The sequence below is a fragment of the Colobus angolensis genome, unplaced genomic scaffold (genome assembly GCF_000951035.1).
Source record: "Colobus angolensis palliatus isolate OR3802 unplaced genomic scaffold, Cang.pa_1.0 Scaffold77, whole genome shotgun sequence".
NCBI lineage: Eukaryota > Metazoa > Chordata > Mammalia > Primates > Cercopithecidae > Colobus > Colobus angolensis.
Window position 1 is genome coordinate 1,609,869 of NW_012121487.1, and position 20,562 is coordinate 1,630,430.

At 47.7% G+C, this 20,562-nt stretch overlaps 1 protein-coding gene across 5 annotated transcripts in view; it reads right to left on the bottom strand.

Moving 5' to 3' along the window:
- The window catches only part of KCNN3 (potassium channel, calcium activated intermediate/small conductance subfamily N alpha, member 3), a 177,343-nt gene that overhangs the window by 11,799 nt on the left and 144,982 nt on the right, over positions 1 to 20,562 (bottom strand). For all 5 annotated transcript variants that reach the window (XM_011928234.1, XM_011928233.1, XM_011928232.1 and 2 more), the window contains 3 exons: positions 18,645 to 18,786; positions 11,510 to 11,620; positions 422 to 549 (listed from right to left, as the gene is read on the bottom strand). In XM_011928234.1, coding sequence (XP_011783624.1) covers positions 422 to 549; positions 11,510 to 11,620; positions 18,645 to 18,786 — 381 coding nt within the window. The remainder of the gene's footprint in view (positions 1 to 421; positions 550 to 11,509; positions 11,621 to 18,644; positions 18,787 to 20,562) is intronic.

Genomic DNA, 20,562 nt, shown 5'->3' on the forward strand with positions numbered 1-20,562 from the left:
GGTGTGTGGTGTGTGTGGTGTGTGGTGTGTATGATGTGTGTGAGGTGTGTGTGGGGTGTGTGTGTGGTGTTTGTGTGTGGTGTGTATGGTGTGTGTGAGGTGTGTGTGGGGTGTGTGTGTGGTGTTTGTGTGTGGTGTGTATGGTGTGTGTGATGTGTGTGGGTGTGTGTGTGTAGAATGTAGAAGCCCTTAGAGGTTCTTACTCTAGTTTTTACCTTCCATAACAGCCTGCCCAATTTCTGGCATGTGGCTAGTGCAGTCAGTGAGTGATCAGACCCACTTCACCACTCCACTTGTTGAGTGGAACAGAATGGATTTCTTCTGTGCCTCCTAACTATATGAGAAGCTACTGACAGAGTTGTAGGAGTCCCACCGCTCCCAATGTGGTTATCTGATGGCTGAACCGCTCTGGCATACTCACTGGTGGATAGCTTGGAGGAACTTCCTCTGGTGTTTCCTGACTTTGGCATGGTCAATCTTCTTTAGCAGCTTTGTGTGTTTATAGATTAACCACGTTTCCCGAAGGACATTGGCTGCAGCATTCTTGATCTAAGGAAGAATAAATAAAGCAGGCTGCTATCAGGTTCATTTTCTTAGGTTCACATAATATTTTGTGTGTGTGTGGTTGCTACTGTAGTCTACCTCATGAGGAAACGATTTTGCAATGATCTATTTTCTTAACCAAAATCACGGAACTCCTAGAAAAGATGATTAAGGCCAGGCACGGTGGCTCCCGCCTGTAATCTCAGAACTTTGGAGGCCGAGGCAGGTGGATCACCTGAGGTCAGGAGTTCAAGACCAGCCTGGACAACATGGTCAAAGCTGTCTCTACAAAAAATACAAAATATGCCAGGTATGGTGGCTCATGCCTGTAATACTAGCTACTTGGGAGACTGAGGCAGGAGACTTGCTTGAACCTGGAAGGCGGAGGTTGCAATGAGCTGAGATCGTGCCATACTCCAGCCTGGGCAACAAGAGTGAAACTCCGTCTCAAGAAAAAAAAAAAAGAAAAGAAAAGAAAAGAAAGAAAAGGTGATAAAAATTCATCTGCTATTAATCTTGTGTTGGACACTGCAGACTAGAGCTAAATTGAAGGGTTCTTTCTTTCTTTCTTTCTCTCTCTCTTTCTTTCTTCCTTCCTTTCCTTTTTCTTTTCTTTCTTCTCTTTTCTCTCTCTCTCTTTCTTTCTTTCTTCTTTTTTTTTGATTATTTCAGTACTGTCTCTTGAGTGCTATTGCTGATGCTATATTTAGACAGGTTGCATGAGAAAGACCTTGAGTACCGGGGTCCCCCTGGAAAATAGCTAGCAATATACCACTGCTGCCCTTACATGCAGACTTCTGAGCTTCACCTGAGATTGCCACTTAGTGTATATGGTAGGTTGCTTGGATTCAGAGAGTAGACAGATTTCCTATCAGCTGGAGATTTTAAAAGACTTCTTTGAGAAAATGTCTTTCCCACTAATTGGAACTATAGGTACCAATAAGCCCATTGTCTCCTTTCCCAAATGGCCAAAAACATTTGCACTGCAATTTTACATGTAAATGTAATTAGCACAAAACGGAAATAATTTCAAAGCAATGTCTGAAAATCAGTGAAGATATTTAGGTGTGAAACCAGAGCTTCCTCTTTCCCAAGGCTGGCTCCTTCACTGTGCATTGCAATCACACGTTTCAACATATGACGCTGTCATCTGTTGACATGGAAACCACTGATATCACCAGGCTCACGACTGAGCTGAGACATATCAATGGCATCCAGATGGCAGGGGACAAAGTTTTAATCCAAACACAGACATCCTCAGCAATTAGTAACAAGAGCAAGAGAAAACATTCCTTATTAAGCACACGCTAAACAGATTTTTGATTAACCATCCCCATTTCTGTCAGTCATGCAGATTGGCACAGGTCCACAGGCCTGGGGCCTGGAAATAAGTAGGCCAGCCTAATAGAAATCAGGTTACTAGCCAGAAAGGATTTTAATAAAATTAGAGACTATAGACCTGCTTCTTCAGACTGACATCAACAGATGGGACGTTGTTAAAATACTGAGACGTATGGGAAGGCTAGGAAACCTTGTTTTGCAGGCTGATAACTTTTGTGTGTGTATGTTTTAAAAATTTATTACTAAGGCTGGATTATATTTTTCATTGGCGCTGAAGTGATGTTTTTAAAAGAACAGCTAAGTCTTCTCAGAAATGTCTAAGGGACATAAATATTGCTTTTTAAAAATGCAGTAAAGATCCACCATGAAAATAGTTTTAAATGACTTAATTGCCCGCCTCTAGTACTTTCTTGCTTGAAAGGAAGCAGGTTGTGGTGAGAAGTTGGAAACGGTGGATGTCCAGGAGAGGACACTGTGGTCTCTGGGGTTCTGCTCAGGGAACTAGAGTAAACAGCAGCCTCCTGGCAAAAAAGGCAGCACGCAAGGGAAGCCTCGCTCTCTGCAGAGCACACATTGAATACTATTGCCCTCCTCTTGCAGGGAGAGGGGGCAATTGGATGTGTCATTTCTTCAGTTTCCCTAGGCACTTAGCCTCTTAGGAAAGCCTCAAGGAAACGGGAAAGTCCGCAGGTGAATCCCTGCTCTGTCAATTATTAAGCAGTTTAGGAGCAAATGCTTCATTATCTGTAAGATGTGAAAAATAAAGAGGGCTGCTATGAGGCAGTGATGATGGTGCTGGAGGCAACAGCTAACATCTACCAGGTGCAGCCACAGGTCTGAGTACTTCATATGTCTAAGCTCCTTTAATCCTTACCACAACCCCATCGGGGAGGTGCTAACATTATCCACATTTTTCAGATGAAGAAACCGAGACGCAGCCCAAGACTAGACAATTATAAATGGCAAACTGAGTCAGTGTGGGTTTGAATGCTGCATAAAATGTAAAGTACCATACAGATATTAGTTAATATCATCTAGCTCAAACCCCTCATTGAACATATGAGGAAACCACTTCAGAGATGGGATGTGAGAGCCAGAATCACACAGCTAGCTAATGGCAAAGTCAAAACAAGAGCCAGGTCCAGGAAGAGCAGAAGGTTTTCATGTGGACTGAAGGAAAGACAAACAAAATCATTTCCTGTTTTCCAGGATCAAGGAATTGGAAAGAACATTGGATTTTTTTTTTTTTTTTTTTAAATCATCATGGCCCTCACTTAGCAATGTGACAGAACACGGAGTCCAGGTCCCACACTTAAAGTCAGCCCAAATGTAAGATATTGAAGTCACAGCACAGCCCGGGTAGCTGACAGAGGCAGTCACATCATCTTTATGAGTTTGGAGGGAGGCCGCTGTGCATTCGGGAAAGTGATGTTAACTGCCAGCCCTTGCACTGACTCTGAAATTAATTACCAGCAAACAGTCTGGCACAAAGCTAAGTAGATCAATATCTGCGAGAGAAAAAGAAATAGGCTTTTAACTGCACTGGGCTTTCCCAGGTGGACGGTAAATGCTATTGTGGCCAGGGTCTCCCTCCAGTTCACCTGGCTGATTGGTCTAAGCATTGCTGGGGTCAGGAGCAGATGAGGTCATATGCCCTTCCTCAGATTTGCCGAGCCTCCGAAGGGCTCCACGCACCCTTCCTTGATGGAGGCTTGGGTACCTCCTGACCTCTCCTGGTGGGCAGAGGCACCAGGGCCAAAAGACGCTCTTAGGGTGCAGCAGTGCGAGGGGGCAGGGCTTAAGATGAAAGCAGCAAGCCAGAAAGAGTGGCTCAACATTGGCCACAATCGGGTGGGTTTGGGGATGGTTAGGAGGGAAGTGAATGGAAGTCCAGCTGTCCTGCCTCCAAAATGGGCTGATTGTTTTCCGCAAGCCCAGAAACTCTCCACCAAAAAAATTGCTTTCACGCTGATTGGGGCCAGAGAATGGGCTCTATGACCCACTTTAGGAAGGGCTCTAAAATTAATGGGCCTGGACAAGAAAGTGGTCCAATGAAGACCTTGAAAATTATTGTGACAGCTAACATATACTGAGTGCTTACTGTGTGCCAGGATCTGTGCTAAGCATGTATGTCTGCACTGTTTCATTAACCCTCAGAAAAACTTGACAAATAGATGTGATCGTGAGCTCTATCTTGGACCCACTACCGAACTCTATGAGACTCTCTCTTTATTCATACATTTGAGGAACAATTAATGAGCACCTATGATGGGCCAGACATTGTACTAGCAAGTAAGGGTACCACAGTGAACAAATCAATAACATTCCTGCCCTTATGGAACTTACAATCTTGTGGAGAAGATGGTATGCAGTTTATATTATAGCATCAGGTAACAAGCACTTAAAAAACCACAACAACAAAGCAGGGTCCGGGGCTAGAGAGTGATGCAAGTGCTACCTGCATCTGTGAAATGGGATTACTGTGTTGACTAAATGAGAATATACTTAAAACATGAGTACAGACCCTGGCCATATGCCTCAATACATGGTATCTTTGTTAATATTCTCCTCTTCCGATAAACATCAGCTTCCTTCCCTCTAATTTCCCCAGCCCGCAAGAAAACATACAACAGAACACACATCGCTTCCTTGAGCTCTTGGCCATAGCATCCCATGTCAATGACTTGCTCTGGCCACCTCTCTGCCCAGGTAATCTGCTACTTGCTATTACAGAGGGGCTGTCGGTTGCGGCAAGAATGCTTGGGGCAGGAGTACAAGGGGGTTGAAAGGAGCACCTTTCTTGGGCACCCTAAGCCTCCAGCAGCCCCAGGAGTCCTGGGAAATTACAGGAGTCCCCTTAGCAGAGCCCCCCAGAGAAGAAATCACTAGCATGCCCTTTATGCTGCCAGGAACCCTTGCCAGAGAAGTATTCTACTTGGAGGTTGGAGACGGGGAAGGGAGGCCCGGCCGGTGGGTGTGATTTAAATACATGCATCTTGGACAATTTCTTCACTGTGTGAACATCACAGACTGTACTTAAACAAACCTAGATGGTACAGCCCACTACACCCCCTAGGCTGTATGGTGTAGCCTATCGCTCCTAGGCTACAAGCCTATATGGCACATTTCTGCACTGCAGGCAACGGTAACACAAATCACTAGGGGAGAGGAATTTTTCAGCTCTGTTAGAGCCTTCTGAGACCACCTTGGTATATGCGCTCCATCACTGACTGAAACGTTGTTACGCAGTACATGACTGTAACTTGAAGGAGTTACACAGGTTGAAACTAGGCTGAGTGAGGATCAGATCACTATCGGAGAACCTACAAGCCGGCCCTTGACTGAAGGTGTCCATTACATATAGGACTAGAGAAGGGGGCCGGTTCCTCTTTCCCATTTGCCAAGCCCACTCTCCCCTCATCACCACCCCGCAGACTTGCTCTGGCTTCCCCGGTTGCCCTCTCTTTCATCACTCTGCTTGCACCTCCTCTTTTTCCTCCCCCTGTTCTATTCCACACTCCCTTTGCAGGCTTCTCTGCCTGCCTGACCCGGAGGCCCTCACTGACCACTTAGAACTGGGAGCTCCACCTCTCTGGCTGGCAGGAAATTGGGTGGAGAGAGAGGAGATATATTTCCGTTGTTCAAAGTTGGAGCTTGAGGTTCTCCCTGTAGCAGTATGGTAATGGGTGGTGGATAATTCTATAATGCTATTTATGTGATACTCAGTTAGGGTAGAGTTAAGCTGGCTTTTCTCTTCAGCAGGCCTGGGACCCTAACCCCACGCTGAGTTCCAAGAAACTGACCACCCTAAAGCTGCCTGCCTAATGGTCTGAGAGCAACTGGATCTTGCATAGAGTGGGGGCCTCCTCACCCCTTTCTGGGCCTTCGTCTTCTCATCTGTGTTGGAGTGGCTCTTCCCTGAGGGTCCTTCTGGCTTAAACACACAATATTTCTGTGACTGTTGCTAAAACAAAAAACCTGTACCCACTCTGTTTGGGACAGATTCTTGTGTGTGATGTAATTTATAATCCTCTTCTGGGGAGAATTAGCATTCCTGATAACTGCCCTATTGATTATCCGATCAATTATAAAGAGATAAAGACTTGTTCTGGAAATCCACTCTTGAGCCCAACCAGCTGTCCATTAGCAGTCCTTTAGCTAAACCTTCTATATCTGGCATAGCAATGGCTACCATTGTTTTTCCTATGAAATACCACTACTAAGAGTAATCTTTGAATTAGGCTGCTGAAGAAAATTTTCTTCTAGCAAGATTATGATCAAACTTTGGCATATGCTTGTAATTAAAGAAAAGTTGTCTTTAGTGTCATTCAGGAGATTGTAGGTGGGGGAATTACTTAAAGGTTTTTGAGCAGGAAGTAATATGTAGAGGAGTTTGCCTGAGAGTCTAAGGAGATCCATGGGGAAGCAAAGTGCAGGATGACTTGGGAGAGGGAGGCCCAAGTGAGGAGAGCAGGTAGCAGGCTGCTGTGATAGCGCAAGACAGAAGACGGCGGCTTCAAGAGTGATGGGGCAGAGGCCCTGGAGAAGCGCGCATGCATGAACAGCCTAGGCAAGGTCGAATCAGACAAAGAAAGTGTTCAGACCCCTGTGGGGTTCAGGGCCCAGAGGAGTCAGAAATGGGGCTAAGTCTTTAGGCCTGGAGTCTGGAAGAACACCGTGTCAGGAGCACACCAGGGAAGTTAGGAGAAGGAACTAGTTTAGGGAAGTTGTGGGTTTCGTTTTGGTCTTACTCATAGAATTCACGGGGAAGTGTACTTGGATGAGCTACTTGGGGCAAGAAACCCTTGCAGCAAGAAGGAGATATGATCCTCAGCACACTGTGCTGTCTGAAGGTTCTGCTCACTGTGGCTTGATGTGGAGAGGAGGTACCACAAAGAAAATATCTCCGGTCCATGGTACCTCTCAAACCAAGGGTGTCCGTAGCAGCCCACTCTGCCTTTTTTTTTTTTTTTTTTTTTTTTTGAGATGGAGTCTTGCTCTGTCGCCCAGGCTGGAGTGCAGCGGCGCGATCTCAGCTCACTGTAATCTCCGCCTCGTGGGTTCAAGCAATTCTCCTGCCTCAGCCTCCCGAGAAGCTGGGATTACAGGCGCCCACCACGCTTGGCTAATTTTTTGTATTTTTAGTAGAGACGGGGTTTCACCATGGTCGTCAGGCTAGTCTTGAACTCCTGACCTCAAGTGATCTGCCCACGTCAGCCTTGCAAAGTGCTGGGATTACAGGCATGAGCCACCGCACCCAGCCCACTCTACCTCTTATAAGAAGTGCTCTCTGAGGGCAGTCAGCCACCAGAGGTCAAGGATGGAGGTAAGGACCACCTCTTACCCATCTTGGTGCCCCCAGAGTACAGAGTGTGGCACCCAAGGAGTGACCTCTGTGATGGACTTGTTTAGTTACATAAAACAGAATGTTGGGGACATGGAAGCACTGAGTGGCAGAAAAGATGGGGCTCTAGTATCTTTCTTCCAGTCCCTCTGTGAATCATGTACTTAAATATACTTATCTAGTAGCCCAGAGGTTAGCAATAAGTTATAATTATAGAATAACAATGGCAGCAACAATGCGAAGTCAGTGTGGGAAGATCTGATTGAATTAAATACAGAAATGACGTTGCTGCCAGAGTTGATACAAAGAAAGAAGATAAGCACAGGATTCAAGAAAACCAGAAACTGAGTTCTTAGCCAGTGCTATCAGACCCTCTTCCCTCCCCACAAATAAATAAATAAATAAATAAAAATAGTGCTGGCTCTCATGGCAAAGGCTAGGCTGCAGCCTTTAGAGCAAGACAGGATGAATAAACACTAGAACAATTTGGGTATTTTTTTATGATTAATATCTACAATTCCTTTTTCGTTTTGCTTAGGTGTTTGAAGCATCAAGGTTGCATATACCAGTAAGAGACTGCTTTTATCTTTCGAATCTGCGAATTGTCCACTCCGAAGAGGTTGAAATTATGCCACAGTAAACTCCTTCACGTTGGATCTTTCTCTGAGAATTCACTGAGATGTTATGAATAGACTGAGCTTAGCATCTCTTTTTGTTTTTTTTTTTTTTTTGAGATGGAGTCTCGCTCAGTTGCCCAGGCTGGAGTACAGTGGTGCAATCTCGGCTCACTGCAACCTCCGCCTCCCGGGTTGAAGCAATTCTCCTGCCTCAGCCTCCCAAGTACCTGGGACTATAGGCATGTGCCACTACGCCTGGCTAATTTTTTTTTTTTTTTTTTTTGTAGAGACAGGGTTTCACCGTGTTAGCCAGGAAGGTCTCATCTCCTGACCTCGTGATCTATCCGCCTCAGCCTCCCAAAGTGCTGGCATTACAGGTGTGAGCCACCGTGCCCAGACAAGAGTTTCTAAGGATCATGTCTGATCTGAGAGTGAGTATTTCTATTTTTTTTTTTTTTTGACAGAGTCTTGCTCTGTTGCCCAGTCTGGAGTGCAGTGGCAGGATCTCAGCTCACTGTAAATTCCACCTCCCAGATTCAAGTGATTCTCCTGTCTCAGCCTCCTGAGTAGCTAGGATTACAGGAGCACACCACCACGCCCTGCTAATTTTTGTATTTTTCATAGAGACAGGGCTTCACCATGTTGGTCAGGCTGGTCTCGAACTCCTGACCTTGTGATCCACCTGCCTCGGCCTCCCAAAGTGCTGGGATTACAGGCATGAGCCACTGCACCCAGCTGCTTAGCATCTTCTTGACCAATGAGCCACTCCAGCTGGACACAATGGGCCATTTGGAGAGGACAGAGGGCAGGCCAGGTATCCCCAGGGGAAGAAAGGTGGGGTTCTCTTGTGAGCAGTTCAAAGTCAGCTCAAACCAGAGCAGGCCAAGGATGCATACATCCAGTTTCGTTTCAATTAAGGTTATGTAAAAGAACCTTCAGAAGTTCTAGTCCTGCCAGCTTTGAAAATCTTCTCTCTGTAAGAACCATCCCTCCTGTGTTGTTTATTTCCTTGAGAAAAGATATTAGATATTAAAGGGACATTTCAACAGATTTAAGTGTTCTCAGAAAAATGAGATGTTATTCAATTAAAAAGCTACCTTACATTCATGGATGAGCAATAAATATTTGTTGATTTGATTTTCAGTCCTACTTTTCAAGAAGTAAGTGGAATTGAGGAGGATGTTAGGGAATCATTTTTGAAAGATTAAAATTAGCAACCACAGTCTCATCTTCTACAATTATATTGCAGAAAAATTGTTTATTTTCCTGGCATACAAAGGAGCTGGCTTTCCTCAGCTTTATTTTCCTCTAGCGTCTGATTTACTTCGTGAAAAATGGAGAGGACAAAGGAATAACACCAAATACAAAGAATATACTTGGCTTCAAAAAGAAAACCAGAATAAACAGAGAAACTGCTAATGTCTCTACTCTTGGTAAACAGCTTATGAGAAGGCTTTGGAGGCAAAACATCTCCCTGCCCTCACTCCAGCATGTAGTTTCAATTCAGTGAAACCTCAGTAAATTGCTTCAGGAAAATAGATGCAAGTGGATTTGCATTTAGGTGTTTCAATAACTCGAGTAATTTCCTCAATACTGAGCATGACTTTTGCACCCATTATTAGAGGAGGCTGAAGGAGAGTGGCCAAGTGGCAGGGTTCCTGGCAGGCCTTACTGTGGTAACAGCCTTCAATCACTGCCATCGTGATGTGACAAATCATGGCTTTTTTTGGTGCAGCTGATAGCTCAGGGCCGTGATGTACCAAGTACAAACACTTGAATGTCAACAACATAAGAATATTTGCCTGTACCAGTTCCTTTTAACATCTGTGAAGGCTCTTCACAAAATCCAATAAATGTAATCAAAGACCAAACAATCAAACACCATAAATAATTCTGCTGAGAAACTGGAGAGGCCTTGGCCACTGCACACTCTCCCACTGCCTTCCCCGAGAGCTCCCTCGCAGCTCCCTCTGTCATTCTCTCTCTCTCTCTCTTTTTGTTCTTCCTTCCTGCCTTTGTCTCTATTTCTAACACACTGTTGCTGCGGCGCAACATTAATCACTGAATATTTTCTGTAGCTTTCAAAAACCCAAAGCAACATTTGGTTGCTCACGGGTTCCTTAACCTACTTTAGTCCTAAATGAAAAAGACTATGGAGGCCAAGACACGGGCACAGGGTTTTAATTCTGCCTCGTCTCAGAAAGAGGACAGTCTTGCAGGAAATCATCTTACTCACCTTCCTTCAGGCTGTAGTTCTAAAGAATTTTCCATAAAAGCTGTCCTTGAATAAACAACTCCTGCCTTGCCCATTTGGCCTGCTGTTATTCTGGAAGGCTTGTATCTGTCTCTTCTAAATGGGCCTTTTCGTCTCTGACAATTCAGTGGGGTATCCAACTTTCAGCAGCTAGATGGTCTACCCATTCCTGCATATTTTCAGATTTTCATCTTCCATAGCCACTTTCGTAATGGTTCAAGTGAGAAACGTTACCCAGAAAACCCAAAAAGGAAAAATTGGATGATAACGTTTTGATGAACAATTTTATTTAGGAATGTGGGCTCTACTAGAATGATTCCTTTTTTTTTTTTTTTTTTGAGATGGAGTCTCGCTCTGTCACCCAGGCTGGAGTGCAGTGGCGTGATCTCGGCTCACTGCAACCTCCGCTTCCTGGATTCAAGTGATTCTCCTGCCTCAGCCTCCTGAGTAGCTGGGACTACAGGCGCCTGCCACCATGCCCAGCTAATGTTTGTATTTTCAGTAGAGACGGCATTTCACCATGTTGGCCAGGATGGTCTCAATCTCTTGACCTCGTGATCTACCTGCCTCAGCCTCCCAAAGTGCTGGGATTACAGGTGGAGCCATCATGCCTGGCCTAGAATGATTCTTTAAATGATTTTTTTTTTAAAGGATTAGACTTAGGTACATTTTCAATATACTTTTATAGTTTTAGGTACATTTTCAATATAGTTTTGCCCTTCCTAATGAGAATCCTGAAAATACTTGAGCATAAACAAAAAACATTGCCTCATACTGGGTGATTTTCATCAGGCAAAGGGGCAGGTTATACCATTGTAGGCTATTAATTAAATTACCAGGAAAATTATTTGGCTGCCTGAACCATGCACAGCGATCGAACAGAAGGCAGGAACCCGTCGTGTGAAGATGCTGTTTCCATTTTTTGTCTGGGGCTCCCTCAAACACGCCCTTTAAAAGCCTGGTGCAAACCCATACGACATGACCATTTTCTTTCCCTCTTTCTTTCTCTTCTCTCTTTCTCTCACTTCCTTTCTGTCTTTCTGTCTTTCTTCCTTCCTTTTTGAGATGGAATCTCACTCTGTTATCCAGGCTGGAGTTCAGTGGTGCAATCTTGGCTCACTGCAACCTCCGCCTCCCGGGTTCAAGCAATTCTCTTGCCTCAGCCTCCTGAGTAGCTGGGACTGCAGGCACCCGCCACCATGTCCAGCTAATTTTTTGTAGTTTTAGTAGAGATGGGGTTTCAACGTGTTAGCCAGGATGGTCTTGATCTCCTGACCTTGTGATCGACCCACCTCGGCCTCCTAAAGTGCTGGTATTACAGGCATGAGCACCTGGTGGACCATTTGCTTTCTCATTGGCTTCCACTGTGGTGTTAAGTCCCCCGTAAGACATGGCTGTGTAGCATCTTACCCGCTTGGTGAGCTGAGTGTCCATCATGAAGTTATGAACGTGCTTCTCTGCTTTGGTGAGTTCCAGCTTTCGGGCCACCACGGCCACCACAAGGGCAGTGCAGCCTGCACCCTGTGGGGGGACATCAAGAGGACCAGAGGGGAAAGAACACATCATTAAGAGGCAAGACGAGAGACTCAACACGCCTGGCGCCCACGGGGGTAGTTTCCTGGGACTGGAGTGGGAACTCGAGCTCTCTAGCTGGTCATGACCAAGCCACAAAATCTGTCAAAATCTGTCAGGACTCTGATGTCCTGATCCACAGAGGGGTCTGCACTGCCCCTTGGGTTGTGCTCTGCAGCTGATTTCTGGGAGGCTGAGCTAGCCAGTTTCAATGGAGAAGGATGCTGGGTGGCACCGAGACTTTCGGGCGTTTAACCAACAGATAAGCACCTGGCCACCTGCCAAGCTGTGTAGTGGAAGACAGAGGGGCCAGCACACACGGGCCCTCTCTCCCTCAGGCAGGTCTCCATCCCACTGCCAGCTCTAGACCAGTGGGCCCGGGAGGAAGGAAGGCAGGCCATCAGCTGGGGTGCAGATGGAACACCTGCCAGTGGCTGAGAGTGTTCCTGAAAACAATCTAATGAAGAGCCAATACCTTTCCCCAGGGCTTGTTTCACAGAGGGTACCCAGGTTGGCACGAACACATGCACTCAGTGACTGCGCTTGCTCTGCGGTTGGGTTTTTTCACCTGAGGGTTTACGCTATGACTCAGCACAAGGAACCGGTTCCTTCCTGCCTTCACCAGGAGGCTCATGAATTCACCACCATGCAGAGATTTTAAACACAACACCACTTCTGCTAGATCAAAACCAGGATTTTAAGTGAGCCCGCAGCAGACCCTTAGGATTTTCCGGAACAGCGATCCTAGTCTGCTCGGTAGGTCCATGCCAGGGGAGCCCGGGGAAGGGTGGGCAAGGAAGCAGGCTCTGCTGAGCCCCAAGAATGGTGAGACTCACTTTTTCTGTCCTAATCCTCTGGGTGCATGCTTGACTGTCTGGGAAATCAGCAGGGAATTCCCTGCACATTCCAACATTCTCCCAACGCATTTTAAAATCATCTTCGCTGGGCTTCCTGGTTGGCTTGTGAGCACAGGGGGACGTCGAAGACTCACTACTCCCCTGGCTCTTTGGCAGGCAGCGGGAGTCAGCCCCATCCTTCTGCGAGCGGACTCTCATCAGAGACCATCGCCCTCTACCTGCACACTGTGCCCTGCGCTGCCCTGACTACCCCTCATGGAAAGAGATGATGAACTTACTAAAGCCAACAACTGAATCCTAGATGTCAAACAGTAATTCTAGTTGCTACAGAATCCAGTCTAGCAGATGAGGTCCCAGACTGGAAGGAATCTGTCAGTAACACTTTTGGCTCATCAGGTCTTACAAAATGTGTGAGAAGCAGAAAAGAATGTTTTTCAAAGGTACTATAATCTATAACCGACTTGGAAGGAATGCATATGGGTGGATCCATTCCCTACTCTCTCTTTTAGAATCTCTTTCTCTCTTTATCCCACAGGCTGACAAAGGCTAGCCTGTGTGAAGTTTCGATGTGGTTGAAGTTCACAATGCTTTCTCCTCGTTTCCCACAAGGGTCCCCATTAAAACAATCTAGTGTTTCTCAGTACATTGGTTGGCCTTTTCACAAAGTGAAAAGAACCAAGTCTGTGTGCACTTTCCTTTTCTGACCTCATTTTCCTCTTTTGTTCAAGGACGGCTGTGTTTTTTCAGCTTCTATGACTTACAGGAGACTCTGTGCCCAGTTTTCAAAGGATCTGGGCAGTTGCACAGCCTGGTCTGTAGCTGTAATCAATCTAGCCAGGCCTCCAAAAGCAAAAAATAGCTTAAAAGAAGCCATCCTAGAGGGAAGATGTGTGCTCCCTTCCCCTCGACCGGACAGAGTGTCATCCCTCTCCTTTATATGGAGTTCCAAAAGTACTTTGGGCTGAACGCCTAAAAAGAGGGCTATATCATAGCGTTAAAAATGGAACATCAGATGGAGAGGGTTCTCCCCAGGCTCCATTCTCCCTCTTCTTGCTGGGCCCAAGCAAAACTCTACTTAAATCATCCCTGAAAGCTGAGGTCCAATAGGCCTGAAGAGGGAGCTTCCCCGCACCATGCTACTTTGAGAATGTAATCACAACAATCAATCATCCACCATTCCAAATTTCCAGGGTCTAGATGGGGTGTTTCACAGCTCTTGCCATGGCCCGCACTTTAACTGGCTGAATGCAGGGGGGCTTTTAATTAGAAACTACAGTGTTTTATCTAAGGAACCATCTGTCTCACATGAGGAAGATAAATTTCTCTCTGGAGGCAGGACAGTGGACTAGATGGCACTTCCCAGTTTCTTTCAACATAAAGATGTCATGACTCCCTTGTGAGTACCTCTGTGGAGGCTGCTGCATTCTTAACCCTTAATTCCAACTTAAATGGATGCTCTCAGCTTGATTTTTCCATTGACTGGATGTAATTAGGGCAGTCACCAGTAATGACACCTAACCTGGATTAAGAGGCAACCTCATAAAGATGGGGCCAGACATCAGCAGCCTTCAGAAAGTCGTGGAGGAATGCTGAAGCCTAGACTGCTGAGCCTCTGCAGACTGTGCGGCGTGTGGGGAGAGAAAATGAAGAAGGGAGAGAAGACAATGGGAACATGAAAGAAGAGGAGGGGAGGGGAGAGAAGGAGAGAGGAGAGAGAAGAGAAGAGAAGGGAAGAGAAGGGGAGGGAAGGAGAGGGAAGGGGAGGGAAGCGAAGGGAAGGGAAGGGAAGGGAAGGGAAGGAGAGGGGAGAAGAGAAGGAAGGTTGCTGCAGGGAGAGGTCAAGCTGGGCAGAGAATGAGATGGGGAACAAGTTGTGTTGCATCCTAAACAGCAAGGGTCAACGGGGTAAAGAGAGAAGGAGGAGGCTGAGGAATCAGAAAAAATGATGAGCTGATGGGATTGAGAGAGGAAGGAAGAACAAGGAGCCTAAGGCTTGAGCCAGAAGTCAATGGTCCATTTTGGTCCTTTAGAGGACATGAAGGAAGTGCCAAGAGATCCCACCCTGCTGTGTCCATCTTCAATTGGTATAAGACTCGCCTGTCCCCTGGGTCCTCTTTGGGATGCTGGGCCTTTTCACTTAGGTGAGTTAATAGTCTGACAGGCCACAGTGGCAGCCTGGCAGTGCTGTGTCATGTGGCAGTGATGCAGGTTAGTTTTAAGAGACAAATCGCTGAGGGCCTGGCTAACCGTGGAATCTTGGAAATGGCTGGTGGGCAGAGGGGGTGTGTGAGGAGGGAGGAAGCAGGACGGGAAAGGGTAAACAGCTGCTGCTATGACTTCCCTGGGGTCAGACTGGGGGGAAGAGCCATGACTCAGCCTTTTGCTTTCAGATATGCCAAGTCCTGAACCACAAGGGACAAAACTAGAGTCCCTGGATTTGCTCTGTCCAACTTCCAGTTCTGTGGGGCGAGGGGAGGAGATGGGGTCTACTTCTGATGAGCTGGAACTTCCCAAGGCACGTGGGCGAGCAGGGAGCACCGAGTGCACGGAGGGAGGGTGGCTAGGACGGGGTGAACACGCCTAACTCTAGAGATTCGGACCCAAATCTGGACCGAGACTCCTCCACACCAGTCCTCCCACCTCTTGTTTTCAAGAAACATTTTCCAGCTGGAAAACCTTAGAAGCTGGAAAAACAAGTATCCCAAGGGGAAAAGTATGAGGTGTTCTTAACTAAAGAAGCATAAAATAAAATAAAACACAAATGAAAGTGACAAATGGAGGAGGGAAGCCTGGAGGATTTACAGTTGGATTCTGTTTCTGCAACAGATTCCATGCAACAACTAAAATAACATCAATTGGTTTGAAACCAAGGTGTTTCGGGAGAAGCTCGTCTTCTAAAACTGACATTAAGCAGATGTCTTGCTGAGCCCTCTTTTTGCCTCCTCCCAAAATGACTCAATTTGTGCTACCTTTTACTTCATCATCACTTTCCCTTGGCAGTTCAGAGGCATCTCTCATGAGGCCACTGGGGAAAAGCTCAGCGTCCCTGCAGACATCGGAAGCTTTTGCCTGTTTGTCCATAACTCATGAAGGGTCTACAGAGTGAGTCCGCTTTAGAAAGAGGCTAGATTGAAATAAAGTTATGCCAAGCAGCCTTGAGGGGCTCTGGGGTCTTCCAGATGCCTGCAGAACCAGAAGGTCAGCATTGCACATATTTTAAGTTGCATTGTCATTTTCAATTCTGGATACTAAATATTGACAGCTCTCTCTCTACTGTGTTGTCACTGTGATCATGAAAAATCCTTATGGAAAGATGCTGGACTTTAATGTAGCTGCTTTTGTGGGTGAAATCTCTCAAACACACCAGGTCTGTGCCAGCCACGGCAAGTTGTTCAGACAATTATATACCCTGCTTAATGGCTGATAATTACATCGTTACTGGGATTGCCAGAGAAAACAATGATTAAGACTATTTACAGGCCACACACACACACACAAATCCTTCCTTTCCCTTCCCAAGCAGGCCTTGCCTTGGCCTTCATGGTGTCCATGGTAACCAAACAGGAAGCCCTACCTTTAGTAAAGGCACTTGCAATAATAATTGGGAGCTATACATAGTGTTGGGAGGTTGGGAGGAGGAGGGGAAAGGATCCTCAGCAAAGTGAAACCCTGGCTAAGAGTGACTCAGCTAGAAAAATCACATTTGCTAGAAAAATGCCACCAGGGTTCCTCACTGTGGCTGACCCCGGAGTGAGGCGACTGACTTTAACTTGGGTGAAAAACACTGACAACGAATAGAGGAAACCTCCCTGTTCCCGTATATAGAAAAGTATATATTTACGCACAGGGTTTTGTACAAAAAGAGATGAAAGGCCTGGGCTGTATTTTTCATATGGAAGGTGGGGATTGGATTGGCTCCTCCTCATCCATTTGTTCTTTCCACTTTGATCACACCTCAATCCACAGGGAACAGAACACTCCCTCTGGGGGAGCGCTGCAGAGCCAGACAGCAAAAGGGGGTGCTGAAAGACAAGCAGCCCCCGGACCCCAAGGAGAGGCAGGGGTCGGGCAAAGGTCTCGCCTGTTCCGCTCAGCTGTGCCAGAGTAGAGCCAGGAGATGTGAAGTCCAGGAACCAGGAAGCCGTGTCCTTAGGGTGCTGCTTCTTGGATGGGGCACAGCTATGTGCTGAGAGGGAGAAAGTCTGCTATTTTAAAATAACAGAGGCTCCCCGCAGGGCCCATCCATCTATTGGCAACCCTGTTCTGTGCCAGCCCTGGCTGACAGCTGGTTCTGAGGCACAAAGCCCACACCCCAGGAGTGGCTCTAAGAAGGAAAGCTCTGGCCTTTGGTGGCATTGCACTCTTTTCTGGTAAGAAGCACCTTTCCCTGGTTTCCTCATGACAGTTGGTGCTATGCCAAGACAGGCTCCTACTAACCGATGGAAGGCATTTGTTCTAAAGCCTTGCACTTACCCATGATTTATCACAACCCCAGCGCTAAGCTTTTTGTCATTAGCTGCTGTCGTAGGACCTGCTTGCTAATAGGGACCTGCCCTGGACTGGAGTCAGAAAGGAGGAGAGAGCCTGGCCCCTCTTGCTCAGCAGGCCGACTGCCCCAAGCCTTGGTCTGACTGTCTGGTCCACCAATATCAGCCCCAGGAAGCCAACGAGGCAGACTGGGGTGGGGAGTGGGGGCAGCCCCCAGACCTGCGGCCCTCCCTTTCCACTGCAGAAAGCGGTCTCTGCCCTTCCAGAAAGAGGGTCTTCATCTCTCTGGGAGCAGTGGGGGTGACGAATGGAATCTGAGGGATCACTGCAAGGAAGGATTTTCACAAAGGTGTGAGGGGGGCTGTGGAGCAGGGGTTGTCCTTGGGAGGGCTGCAGTCTTCAGCCATGGAGACCCAAAGCCACACCACAAATAGCCTGTCCACTTCTCACCCCGCCACCTCCCCCAACACTACCCAGGCTTAGATGTGCTTTCCTCTTTCAGCCTCAGTTTCCACCTCTGAAAAAAGTGTCCAACCCTGCTCTGACACTGTTCTAGGATTCCAGGACGAAGGCCAAAGAGCAGCAGCTGCCTGTCCTGGACCCAAAGTGCAATAAGACCAAGGGAACACTTCACTAATTTGCAACTGAAGGACACTGAGGACACCACCAACACTGACCTGTGTGTGACCGCTTCTTGTTTTCAAAGCACTTGAACATAAATCATTGCATTTGGTCCTTGCACAAGCCAGTGGGGAGGGCAGGGCAGGCCCTCCATCTCTACTTTCCCCTGGAAGATGCTCAGGCCCAACAGGCAGAGTGCCTGGCCCAGGATCCACAGTGAGCAGAAACTCAGACCCCACGTCCCTCTCATAAGCCACACTGTGGTGGCCATGTGACAGGCGAGAGCGTGTGCCTCCGCGAGAGTGTCGAGTGTGGGTCGTAGGGCACTGGGCAAGAGAGATACACCTTGAAAAGGCACGGCACACCTGCTGGGCACCTGGGGATGGGATCACAGCCTTGCCGAATGCCAGTGCTGCAAAGCACTCGGCACTCAGAGCCCAGCCCTTCCATAGGCAGAGGTGGAAGCAGAAGCCTGGGAAAGGCAAGAGCCAGCCCAGAGCCACATGGCCAGCCCCGTCCAGGACACAGGTCCCAAAAGCCAACTCAGTGCTCTTTCCCCAGTCCCTGCTTCTGTGAGTTCCAGCTAAACATGATCAGAAATGGTGCCAAGGTCTGTGGGACCAAGGGAACAGGAAGGAGGACAATAAACTGCAAGCCCCAATGCTCACTGGAGGTGAGCAAACTGGGGGGCTGCACAGCAGTGCAGTGGGCATCAGAGCATCGGGCCAGGACCAGCTTCACCCAGCCCATTTTGAGGGAGTTGTGAATAGACCATTAACTGCCAGAAGTCCAGGTCTCATTCTTACCTTAGAAAAGTCAACTGAAAAGTGAGAAACCATTGCAGATTTCCCACCTGTGTTTTTATGTATAGGGGACACACACGCAGGTTGGTTAACTAGCAGGCGCCCCCCATGCTGTGGCTAGGAAGGCCCCTATGTGCTTGCAAGAAAGAGTTCTGTTCTTTGCCACATTTTGAGGGTAGGGAATGGGCAGAGGCGGGTACTCACCATGATGCCAGTGAGGAGACAGACACCTTTCCCACAGTATGTGTGGGGCACCATGTCCCCATAACCAATGGAAAGGAATGTGATGGAGATGAGCCACATGGCACCCAGAAAGTTACTAGTTACGTCCTGCTGGTCATGGTACCTGCCAAGGGGAAGACAGGAGTTAGTTGATGAACAGCCATTCCCGGGAGTAAGGGCTGTGGGCAAACCTAGAGGGGGGAAGGAAACGAGATATTTGGCTGAGGAAGTGGCAGCAGTGACAGTGGCTCACACAGATCTCTTCAGGCTACTGAAGGGGCTGCGACTGTGCCCACCCAGGTCCCACCTGCAGCCCCCCATCCCGTTGGCCTCCTGCCATGAGCTTGGTCCCAGAGACAAAATGTTTTGTCATGATTTGCACCTCATTGTAGACACCCTTTTAGTGTTGGTAAGATAGCTTTGGATGAAATCATGCAGTAATAAAATTCAAATTTTCCCTTCCAAGCCGACAGTCTAAATGTGTGTGGATGTGATTAATCTGAAATCACAAGCTCCTGAACAGGGAAAATGTCAAAAAAAATTATCAAACATACTCAGCGATTTCCTCTAAGAAAGTTGAAGCATTTCAAAGACTGGTATCTCCCGGGGGTCTAGAGGGAAGCTGTGGTGGCTGGGGCTCTCGTGGAGCTATCTCTAGAGGGGGCTCTGGCGTGTCCACAGAGACCTCCCTTTCTGAGTCACACAGGGACTTGTACTTGCCCCGCCCTGAGACGAACCAACTGGAAACACCAGCACCATTTCCTCTGCCCGGATGCCTATTCCACCCCATCCCCTTCCTCCCTCCCTTCAACCCCAACACCAAGGCCTGCTGCATGCCAGGCTCTGTGCCAAGTACTAAAATACAGAAATGAGCACCACACAGCCCCTGCCCTCAGAGACTCAGCCCAGGAGAGGGGTTTGTCAAGGAGGCAGGCATCTGCAGAGGGGTGCAATCAGGGGGTGGACAAGGTGCCTGGGGATGGAGGCAGAGGGCAATGACCTTGACCCAAACACATGAGGGTCCAAGAGGTGCCACACAAGAGCAAGGCTTGCATTTTCCAGGCAGGCCCAGAGGAATGGGTGCTCTGGCCAGAAGACCCTAATGAAAGCCCAGGGCTTATACAAAGTGCAGCAAGGGAGCTGGTTGCAGGCTGGGTGGCGGGGCTGGTGAAGGTGGATCCTCTTCCAAACCGTTCTCTAATGGGATCAGCTTGAATAGCACACAATAGACTCTTCATTTTATAATGTAGGGCTTCACTTCTTGATAAAATCTCCTCTTAGCCACTTGGAGGCCACTGGACGGGGAAGCTAAAAACAAAGGGCCAGGGAGACTAAACCAACTCGGTTGGATACAGCAGAAAGCCATTTAGGAACCTGAATCTATGGAAGTCAGTTACCATCGGGGCTTCCATGAGTTAATGCACACAATGTGCCGGGACAGGCCTAGCACAAGGAGGCCCCTGGAAGGATTCGCTGCCATCATCACGGATCTCCACGCCCCCACAGGGTCTGTGCCCAGCGAGTGATAGGCAAACGCTGCTTTTCCTTCCCTTGCCACCTTAAGTGAGGCGTGCAGGGCAGGCTGCATGTATAGGTGCATCGAGATATGGGCCTGGAAGGAGGCAGGAGTTCAGCCAGTCAGAAAGGAGACAGGGCCATCAAGTCAGGAAGCAGCAAGAGCACAGTATGATGGACACTGTGCATGTATTGAGTACCTGCTGTGTGGCTGGCACTTTGTACGCGAACATTCTAATCTCACAACAGCCTTTAAAGTATTTCCCAGGTAAGCTGCAGGAAGCACAGAGATACTGGGTGACTTGCCCAAGGACACACAGGAAGCAAAGCCCATGCTCCTTTCACTGTTTCACTCAACATCAGAGGCAAAAGCGACTGGCATGTG